The 11,319-nt window shown below is 42.6% G+C and overlaps 1 protein-coding gene across 2 annotated transcripts in view; it reads right to left on the minus strand.

The window, feature by feature from the left end:
* Positions 1 to 11,319, minus strand: part of clip2 (CAP-GLY domain containing linker protein 2) — a 25,613-nt gene that overhangs the window by 10,015 nt on the left and 4,279 nt on the right. For both annotated transcript variants that reach the window (XM_014004044.1, XM_014004045.1), the window contains exons 3-8: positions 7,733 to 8,235; positions 5,477 to 5,601; positions 4,177 to 4,390; positions 2,613 to 2,810; positions 2,425 to 2,528; positions 2,194 to 2,254 (exon numbers count right to left, since the gene is read on the minus strand). In XM_014004044.1, coding sequence (XP_013859498.1) covers positions 2,194 to 2,254; positions 2,425 to 2,528; positions 2,613 to 2,810; positions 4,177 to 4,390; positions 5,477 to 5,601; positions 7,733 to 8,235 — 1,205 coding nt within the window. The remainder of the gene's footprint in view (positions 1 to 2,193; positions 2,255 to 2,424; positions 2,529 to 2,612; positions 2,811 to 4,176; positions 4,391 to 5,476; positions 5,602 to 7,732; positions 8,236 to 11,319) is intronic.

Raw genomic sequence — 11,319 nt, forward strand, 5'->3', positions numbered from 1 at the left:
GACCCCGGATAGGCGGAAGAAAATGGATGGATGGATGGATGGATGGATGGATGGATGGATGAATTATATTCTTACATTTGGCCGCAGCCCTCAGATAGATTTTCATTTTGGGGAAAAGCTTTGTGCAGCCTTGATATATGTATATAAACTGAAACAGCTGGACTAGTGCATCCTAAATTTAACATCCATTCATTCTTTTAATACAACAGTCATTTCTGCAGTTTTTGGGGAGGTCACCTCCTAATAAATGTCCTTACAGAAAATCTAACTGCTCATTTTAAATCTATACTTTGACTTTTAATACTTACGTACAAAACATAACAGATACTTTAAGACTTTTACTCAAGTAATATTCCTAAAAGAGACTTTAACTTTTACAAGTCATTTTTTGGTAAGATACTTGTACTTTTACTCAAGTATGACTTTGTAGTACTTTATACAACACTGCTAGCTGTTGAAACTGTGGCCCTGCAGAGCAAGACGATCCTTTTCTGTGAGTTTATCACTCAGCAGAGATATTTCATCTGGCTAATATAAAAGCTTCGATTGGGTCAGCTTTAAGTCTTCTAAATGACTCCAGTCAAATGTTGCTGATGCATCCGGCTGCCTTCCCTCTGGCAGCCAGAACTGCACTCTTCTGGCATTTCAGAGAGGCACCACTGAAGCCCCCCGGCACCGAGGCTTCGGTGATTTTAAAGTCATTGTATCATTGATTTCCAAAAAGATTTCAAAAGCAGCAGCCAAAGGGCCAAACCTTTGTGCAGCTCAGTGTTTGAGGAGGAGAGAGCACAGCCATTCTCCCATCAGCTAGAAGCAGCCGAGCAAAGGTGACGACACACACACACACACACAGACACACACACAGACACACACACACACACTCATTCAGCTATATTAAAAAGATGGAAGCTGTTATTTCCAAACAACAAAGAGGATCTCTGTGCAGCTGGTTCCTGTCAGAGCTGCTGCCTGAGCTGCATCCAGGCTCCAGAGGAGAAACTAGACGAGGTTCAAGTCATCTGAAGKCAGTTTGAAGTGAAGAATTCAGACAGCTCAGCAGCAAATCAAAGCCAAAAACAAGACGACAACTTTGCTTTCTGTTTGTTTGTTTGTTTCACCTTGGTTCTGTTTCCCAACCTGAAGGACACAGCGACATGACTGCGTCGTCCCTGTTGACAGAAGCAGGAATCCAGCGTTTCAAAGTGTTCTGTTAACTCTGAGCTTTGTGACACGCTGCTTTATTATGGATGACGTGTGAAGTGCAGCGCAGCATCTCAAACCAGACCGAAGGACGTCCTGAGCGCTACTCCTAGGATTTATCTCAGACACAGTTTAGATCCTCTGCATGCTTTCATTATTACAGAAACTAAACAGCACAAAGCTTTTTGGTTTTGGAAATAAAAAGTAAAACAATGAAGCAGTCCGGTTATTCATTTATAGTATTCAAAACAATATTTTTAAAATATTAGAATTTGAGATTTTAAGGAAACAAATAATTGAGTGTAAAAAAAGAGCAAAGCTTAAGTTTTTCTGTGAGGATGAGTTGCATTTTTCACARTTATTCAAAATCCCTGACATAGAAAAGCATAGAAAAAAAAGCAGTGAATGGGGAGGTTTTCTATGCATTTCAAAGGGAGCACACACCAATTATATACTTATAAATACAGAACATATATATCTTAAATCTTTAGATGGAAGATGGTGAAGTTCTTCAGTTTTTAAGCACATCATGTTCACAGAAACTTACGAGTGAGTTTATCAGACAGTCGTTTGCACGATTGTTTCAAAGTCCTGCTACTGATGCTAATGTGCTAAAAGACGAAGCATTTACTTCACAAGTTGCTCAACTTTCCTTAATTTAATGCAGTGATAAGACTGCTTTTTCAAGTAAATGTTCTCATAATATTATGACTTTAATGTTTATAAATGTTATTTATTTGAAATCTGACTTTAACCCGAGCAGCTGGCTCTTAAAACGTCAGAACCATGAGGCAAACAGGATGAAACCCAGACAGACCAGAGGAGCCGTCTTTAACCTGACGCTAATTAACCCTTCAAACAGTTATTAAATGTTCATTTTTATGTTCATCTGATCTGCAGACATAAAACACTGATAAACATTTTATTTTAATTTCATCATAAAGAATAAAAATGTAAAAAGCAGATCTGTGAATAAACACCAATAAAACCCACCTCCAGGTCTCCTTTAGWGATGGATTCCTCTTCTACTCTGAACTGGAGGTCCTCCACTTTCCTGTAAATAATATCAAACGTTTCATTATTATCTATTATTATTATTATATTATGTTTCATTATTTATTATTATAAACTCAACATTTAAACTAAAAAAAATGGAATTTCCTCGTTCGGGGGGTGGGGACAAAAAAACCCAGAAAATAAAATTTGGTATTTGAGTGACATCACCTCTTCTCTTCTTCGAGCTGATTGGCCAGTTCCAGTTTGTCTTTCTGCGTGCTGGCCAGCAAGGCTTTGACCTGCTGCAGGGTGCTCTCGTTCTCAGCGACGTACTGCGAACAGGAAAGAAAACGTMGATCGTTTCGCCCTGCGAGAGTTTAGGTGACGTTTTCACGCAGCCGAGCTTTCCCTCGTACCTGCACGTGCTGCGCCTTGAGGACGCTCAGCTCCTTCTCCACCTCGCAGATGTGGCTGGTGGCCTTGGCCACCTCGGCGCGCTCCAGGTCCCGCTCGGCCAGCAGCTGCTCGATGTGCTGCTGCTTCTCCTTCAGCGCCTCCTGGAGCGCGGTGGTGCCCGAGATCTTACGGGCGTAACGGGACGAGGTCTCCGTCAGCTTCGGATCGGAGAGATTGATAAAAAAAACAAAAAAAAACAGGCAGAGGTTAGGACGCACGCAGCGTTGCATCAACTCCTCTGATCAATAACATTAAATCTTGTTTTTTTTTAAATAGTGTGGTGTAATTTTGTGAATCTTGAGATACACAATAAAATTTTAAAGCACTGCTTCCCTGCGCTTCTATTCTTTATGACGGAGTATTAGGGCCACACAACAAGATTTTTTTTTAAATTACAAGAATAAAATCATAATTTTACGGCATTAAAGTCATATAAAATAAAGTCATAATATTACAAGATTAAAATCGTAATATTACAACTTTAATCTCGTAATATTATGACTTTATTCTCATAAAATTACGACTAATCTCATAATATTATGATTTTATTCTCGTAATATTACAACTTTAATCTCGTAATATTATGATTCTATTCTCGTAATATTACGACTTTAATCTTGTAATATTGATAATAAAAATATTGTTGTGTGGCCCTAATAGCCGTAATTCTTCAACCTGAGGATTAGAATGTTGCATGATGCAATATTTGATTTGTCCACTAGAGTGCGCTGTTTAAAAAGGGATTCAATCTGTTTATTAGCTTTCATTTGATGCAAAATGTCAAAAATACTTTTTTAGATTAAACACAAGTAAACTAGGAGTGTTGCATAAAAAAGTTTTTTTCATTTTGACATTTTTGGAGATTCTGTATCTTRTATCAATAAAATAAGAGGAAAAGGAAGACTATTTTAATTTTTTAAAGAAAAGTTTTATAGTTTAGTCAAACAGTTTTGTATAATTCAGCTTCTCGACAGTAAAACTGCCCATGCATATCGTTAAAAATCTCTTGTTCTCAGCAGAACCAGATGAAACATATTTGTGCATCAGAAAGCTGGTTTGCAGCGTCGCGATCGGCCAGATAATTCACAAAGGTTASTTTCAGCGCTGCGAGCCCATGCTGCCAACAATTAATGAAAGTAGAAGGGAGTGTTCTCCCGTTTGAGCGCTGGCTTGTAACCAGAAGCTAAAATCAATGTGAGRCACTCTGATGTCCCGGCTACTCCTGCTGGCTGCCAAGCAGAGCTAAAGACACGGCGTGTTCTTCTCGTCTGTGGATCTGCTGTGCAGGTTTTCTACAAAACGAGGTACGGTTTGGCAGAAGATGGATATAGCTGACTCGTTGAAYCTTGCTGATTTCATCTTTTAACCCTGTTTAACACAGACATGAGAGGAGCGGTCTGCTCTTCCATCTCTCTGCCAGGGAGCGAGCAAACACAGAATGTCAAACAGTTCCTGTAAACTGCTCAGCACTCTCTGCCTGAACGGCCCCCTCTCTCTGCTCTCAGTCTGAAGCAGCCAGCTTACCAGTCCAGCTCGGCTCGGGCGTCCACCCACAGAGGAGGCCACCGAGCTGACTGAACTGATGGAGGAGCTGCTGGGGCTGTGGGCCAGGGACGAGACCCCCATGGCCACCCGCTTGCTCTTCTTGGCCTTGGCCGGGCTGGTGGAGGGGAAGCCGATGCGGATCACCTTATGGATGGGAGCGAACAGGCCGAACTTTGGAAGACACTGAAAATATCTGCAGGAGGAGACGAGACAAACATCAAGTACAACGAACGTTTAAATCATATTAATCGTTGCRAACCATAAGGCACGTGTCAAACTCAAGGCCCGCGGGCCAAATGTGGCCTGTGGGTGACTCCTGTCTGGCCCCSCTTTTTTACTTAATCTGAAAATAGTTTTTATACCAATGCTAAACTTTAAATTTATGAYTGAATGCACCAAAATAAACTGTAGGGCTGCACGATACTAAACCTGTGATGTGCRATAACAGTGCTCAATATTGCGATAAATGTACGAGTACAAGTATGTACTGTTGATGTCTTTCTGTTCTGGGTTCAGAGCAAAAAAAAGAAAAAACTAAATATTTCCATTCTTGCATGATTTTTTTAAAAAYATCCATCCAACTGGCCAAATACATAAAGGGCTCCATTTGACTGGTGAAACCTCATAARTGCAAACTTTTGAGCAGTTTATGCAGTTTTTTGCGATATGTGTATTGCACAGGCTGCTCCTGATGATAAATGTTCAATATAATGTGCAGCCCTAAGTGGCAGGGTTCARAATTCAAGATGGCAGCTAGTCACCACAACTCATCAGTGAGTAAAACTCTTATATTTAATAGTATTTCTGTAGTATTTATTTTGCATTTATTCAGTCATACACTTAGTACTTTCCTATGTTTATAAGAGGACGTGTTAAAATGCTGTTTCTATGCAGGAAAAACCAGGTAGAGCTCAGTTATTGTTTGTTAGAAAYGAGGAACCTGATGTTTTGTGTCATGAAATGTGGAAGTTAATTACAACTGGACCCTTTGAGGGCCACCATAATGCTCCTGTGGCCCTCGGTGAAAATGAGTTTGACTCCCATGCCATAAGGAATGAGTGTGGAGCTAAAATAAATGATCCTAAGTGGAACATGCCAAACAAATGGTGCAGAGCCATTCTGGGGTCAGTCGGTGTAATTTTAAGGACTATTTGAAGCAACAACAGATGGATCCACATCCTTCCTCTCACTTTTCCTTTTAGGGGAAAAAGGGAAGGAGGTTTAGGGTCTGYGAGCCTACAGGCCATGTGTGTCGGATGTGAGAGCGAGAGCAACATACCTTGTACCAGCCACCGCACCATCATTCTTCCCCAGGGGCTCATCGAGCTCAACCCCACACCATTCACCCTTAGCAAAGTCCGTTTCCCCCATATAACGAATAACTCCCATTTTAGAGCCTCCCACCTGGAAGTAAAGGAGAAAAAACACGATAATCAATATTTGTTTTTACATTTAYTCACCCAGACTCTGCTTAGGAAAACCTAGACATCCTTCTCCCCAAGAACTTCCAAAGATACGGTATGTACTGTAGCCCCATACTGGCCATGACAGAAAACCCCTAAAGCCATCCTAAGTGGACGCTTGAACCACCTCAGCTGACTCCTTTGGCTGAGGAAGAGGAGCGYCCTTCTTTCCTTGGTATCTGTTGTCAACATTCAAAAAGAAACATAACTAAAAAAAAGCCCAGTCTAATATTCACACATGGTGCAAACCTGAGTAAAACAGCTGCTGAATGTCTTCTCCACATGGTGAMCACGTGTCTGACACATGAAAACTTAGACATGCAGTTTCCTCAAGACATCCAGGAGACATTCCTTCAAGAAATGCACACCACCCGCTGAGGTTCAGGCAAAAGTTTCAACCACTTCTTTCCAAGTTTCAAAATAAAAATAAAAAACTCACACATACAAACAGAGAAGTGGACAATAACATTATCATCCACATAGTGCTGGAAACACCAAAACAAAAAAATCCCTTTAATAAAAGGAGTTTTTTTTAAAAGTTTCTTGCGTGCACATCAAGATTATGAGAGCATTTATGTTAGTATGAMACAAACACAAAGACGTGTGCTGAATTGTTTTTATTTGCAATTGTCACTTGGACTTTGAAACCCACTTGTCCAKCTGTGAAACCACTGAGGCCAAAAGCGAAACGCTGTGTTGTCACAAGAGACGGCTGCTGTCAGCGTGTGTCACAATGACTTAGTGTTGAAAAGTCATGAGGCCTTCGCCGCTCGGCACAACAATAATCCACGCTCGCAAAAATACTCTACTACCAATTTTTATTTCATTAAACTGAGGTCAGGAGGGATAATCCGAGTCAAAGATCCGTCCTCATGTGTCCCTCTCCTGCAGGGATCATATAATTCAATACCAAGTGAAGTGAAGTCCTGACTTTGTGTCCATGGTGTGTAATCTGAGTTTGTGCTAATTTCACAAAATATTGAAGGGAGCGTTWTAGAGGAGGCTGAAACAACCGGATAGCGGCACATCCGAGCCACTGCAGCGAGATAGATTACACTGGAGGGGCTTAGTGAAACGATGGATCCACTGATCAATGTGTCAGCAATGGTTTGCTCTCTTAAGTGCTGAAAGTAATCCAGAGTGATTTATAATATTGACCAGCGTGGAGGGCTTCGGGGTCTCCCTGTTTCTAGATGAACACCCATCAGTAAATGGACAGCCACGTGACCCGGGGGTCGATACATCCGAGCAGGAAACACTATAAACACTAACAGGAGGCCATGAGGTAATGAGCAAAAGGTCCTGTCAGGGTCAGCTACAAGATGACAGAATAACCGTATAAAAATAGATGAAATTAAACTTTTTATGGGACACGTTTGGTGCTAACATAATCTCAGACCRTCCTCATGTCTGTCCCTGACATATAAAGCTACAGTCTCTGTACCTGAAACTTCAGTTCTCAGTAGTTCTCAGTATCACCACAGATTCCCTTCAYTTTAGGAGATTGGAAATCGACCAATACTTGTATAAGATCGGCTTCTCTTAATCATAAAATCACCCACTGTCCCCTTTTGCTCTGCTGTGAGCACCACCTAATGTCCTGGTAAAACAAGCATTGTTTCAAGGGTATTGTTCTATGTTTTCCAATAAAACTAGATACCACATATAGCAGTAACACATATGACCATCAATGCACCAGAACTCACCAGAACTGATTTATTGTTTTGGGAGTGGGTGAGGAGGGGTGGAGGTGCTCAGTGGTGGGCCTGATGGATAGCCCTTCATCAGAGCTAAACTAGAAATATCTGAAGCTCCTGTGTTGAATAGTTTTTCGAGTTATAAGCATTTTTGTCCAGACTCCAAATTTTTAGATGGAGCCCCCTCYCCAAATATAGGGTCTATTATAAAACCGTTGGTTATCRGCCAAAATCAGACTCAGTCAGACTTTATAAAGATCRGTGATYGGYCAGAAAACTGCAGTCGGTGCAGTCCTAGTTCTCAGCATTGATCAAAAAGTCACACACGACAAAAACATGTTAAATCTTTGACAATAAAAACATAAAACGACTCACCAGAACTCGATCTCCGACTCGCAGGTCTTTATCTCCGGCCTTTTTAACCGACCCGCTGTCGGACATGTTGGACCCAGACTCGTTCCCTGTTTTCACCCCGCTGTTGAGGAGCCCCTCTCTGAGCGGCACCACCACCCTCTGGCCAGTGGGGGCGCCACCGCCTCCTCCTTGCTGGCTCTGATTCTGGGTCGAGTCGGTGGAGTGGCTGTCGCTCCCCTCTCCCACCGGCTGTCGGGTGAGCTTTGAGGGTCTCGTGAAAATGCCCTGAAGGGGCTGGCACTCGAAGTAGCGCACGCCACCCACTGACCCGTCGTTCTTGCCAACTAGGTCATTCAGAATGACGCCTGCCCACTGTCCGGGGGCGAACTGGGTCTCCCCAAGGTAGGCGATGACTCCAGGTTTGACGCCGTTGACCCAGACTTGTTCACCGACAGTGTAGTCTCCTACAACATCGTCGCCCTCCTCCGAGATTTTACATGGAGTAATGGGCTTAAGTGGCATACCTAAGACAAACAAAAAGACATTCTGAACTTTAAAAAAAAAACAGCTCAGGTGTTCATGAAACTAAAACACAAAAGCAGAATATGTTCTAATAAAAAAAGCTCATTTCTCTAATCTTAGACCTAAAACCTCTTTTGTTTGTTACTGAAGCACTAAAGACTCTGTGCTTTTTGACATTTCCATCACCTCCCCCTCTGTTTAACTGTCACGGCTGCAGAGAAAAGATGCCTGCGTGGCAACATTCAGCACACATTGCAGTTCATGCAAGATTAGGCGATACTCTAATTCTTTCTGAAAAGTGGGTCAGAGCGATGGTATCTGTGACGTGCCGGTGATTAACCCTGCCATGCTGCTTGAGATACTGCCTACTTGACACCTAAATGAGTCGCATCCCAGTTTTAGTTTYCACAGCAGTCTGTAAGGGGACCATTATAGGCGGTCTGGTGCACCGCACTGCCAGTAAAGCATGTGAATGATCGGTGCCGCCAGCGTCTCCTTACCAACACAGGAGAAAGCTTGGGGCTTCSCTGGTCTCAGATGTTGTGTTTTATGTAGTTTGTGTTGTTTGCTTCCGTATGTTGGGATGTGAGRCACGTGTGGTAGGGTACGACTACCGAGGAGCGGTTAGCATCGACTCATTACTGYGAAAAGGACGCCGGTTTGAATCTCAGTTGGACGTTTTCATTTTCATCTAATAGTTTAGGGGTCAGGGTTAGCCTTGGCATTATATGGAATCAACAAAACATCTCAAAACACTGCTTGGATTTRAATGAAACTCCCAGAAWKTAATTAATGGTTGTGCCTCTACAACTGATCAACCAAATTCAAGATGGTGGTCACAGCTACCTAATATTAGCCTACACTTATTAACATGGACTGTCATCAGGTAGGCAGCGTCCTTCGACGGACCCAGGCCCTGAATTTGGTCAMAGTCASCAGGTAGGCRGKGTCCTTCGAAGGACCCAGGTCCTGAATTTGGACACAGTCAATGGGTAGGCAGGGTCCTTTGAAGGACGCAGACCCTGAATAAGGACACAGTCATCGGGTAGGAAGTGTCCTTCGAAGGACCCAGGCCCTGAATTTGGATAAAGTCAGAGGGTGGGCAGGGTCCTTCGAAGGACCCAGGCCCTGAATTTGGACACAGCCATGTTTAGACTCAGTTTCTTCTAAGTGGGATACAATGACACAAATGATAAGCCCCGTTGGCGTGGCATTTAAAAACCTGAGCAAACCCTTGTGATCTGGGTTTCTTAGGCGACAGAGCCGAGAGGGTAAAAGGATCCTTGGCAGAAGGAAGGCTGGAAACACAGCCCTTACTTTCACCATTGTGTTTGGCCTCCTCCTACCACCATCTGAATCCTACTATTCATCAGCTYGGCACAATGAATCCTCCACAGCTTCCTCCCGCCTCCCTCCCTCCTCCTAATTACCCCCCTCTATCTCTTGCTGTTTTGGTCACACTCACAGCCCTCTTTAACTCTGCTGATTTATGATCATTTTCACTAATCATCACCCTAAATCCGTAACTTATTGGGTTGATGTTTGATGGCTTTTGTTGGTTGGTGCGGGTCGATTGTGTGTATTTTCTTCAGCAGAGGTTGTGGCAGCTGTGGATGGGTGAGCAGTGACAGATGGAGGGGTGTGGGGTGGTTGAGCCTGAACCTTCCTGACTTCTGACCACTTTATTGCTTTTAAACGCAGCTCAGAATCATTATAGATGTTTGTGACTGAGAGCATCATGAGCAATGTATAAAGGACAAATCAGTTCCATTTAAGTATTTTATGTAAACATAAACAGACTTCATTTTTGTCCCATTTTAATCATGTTGGTGAAATGACTGWGAGGTTCAAAATGCATGAAGTATTTGTAGTTTTAACCATTTTGATAAAGCAGTGACTTTGTTTGGATGTGTTTTATTTCACCTCATGCTACAGGCTGCACGGTTTGGGGTTGTTGTATCACATGGGCTCACATGGTTTGTTACTCTGTCTAAGAGAGAGTTTAAAAAAACTATTTGGAATTTGATTAAAGCCTAAAACTGTTCTACTTTCTCCCATACAATTTCTGCCAGGTCTAGCTGAACTTTACACTGTTAAAGAGACKGCAACGAGAAGAAAACAGACTTTTTCTGCTGCAAATGGACTTTCCAGGGTCTCAGGAGACCACGAGAGGTGGCACTGCTCGGTTATTTCACATATCAAGCAGCCGGAGGAGAAGGGCTTTCTTCTATTCACTCCACGGCTCCCTCGGGAGTCTGAGCCACTTCTTTAAATTTAGTCGAATAAACTCGGCCAGCTTCCGACACAGTGGCCCCTCTATCTGTCGCAGCGGCTCAAACCAACAAACAGCAGGTTTAGATTCAGACCACGAAGTGAGGTCACCGTGGAGAGGAAGCACATCCCTTCACGTCTTTTTGCTCAGACTCTGGTCTTAAACGAGAGAGGTCTTAATGCTCAAATCTATTTTTTTGTTGTTGATTATCACACGCAGCACGCCGTGTTTACAGAAGTAAACATGGATGCTACACGTGTTAGCACGTCTGGATCCATTTTGAAGTTCTTGTGCAATCAGAGACTAAATGTACTAAATTTCCATCTGCTGTGCATTTGATCCAGTGTTTATGTTTGATCCTGCTGCTTCCTGCCTACTCGGGTGCAGAATGTCACTTTTAGAGCACGARCGACTGAAAGTAGAAGCAAACGACCTCTTTCCACGACAGAAAGATGTGTTAGGGGTGGGTTTGCTTCAAGCCCGGTCTAATCAGAAGTCACATCAAGGTGATCAGAACACGTTCAAGTCTAAGCTCTTCTGAATATTATTTTATTAAATCATCTTTTCTCACGTCTTTGTGACAGTCTGCATCTGCACCAGCAAACCCTGACATAAACTCTGAATGTGGTGTTGTTAACCTATTATGTGACCCATCATATCGAAATGAGAATTAAGTCGAATTGGACTCATCACTGTACAGTTCTTTCATTGTCTGATGCCCTGACTTTTCAGAATTATGTTTTGTATAGTGGTATTAGTTCATATTTTCAGATCTTCCAAGGTGCCAGTTATGGAACTTTTCTGTGCATTGTTG

Source organism: Austrofundulus limnaeus, unplaced genomic scaffold (assembly GCF_001266775.1).
Source record: "Austrofundulus limnaeus strain Quisiro unplaced genomic scaffold, Austrofundulus_limnaeus-1.0 Scaffold21, whole genome shotgun sequence".
Taxonomy (NCBI): Eukaryota; Metazoa; Chordata; class Actinopteri; order Cyprinodontiformes; family Rivulidae; genus Austrofundulus; species Austrofundulus limnaeus.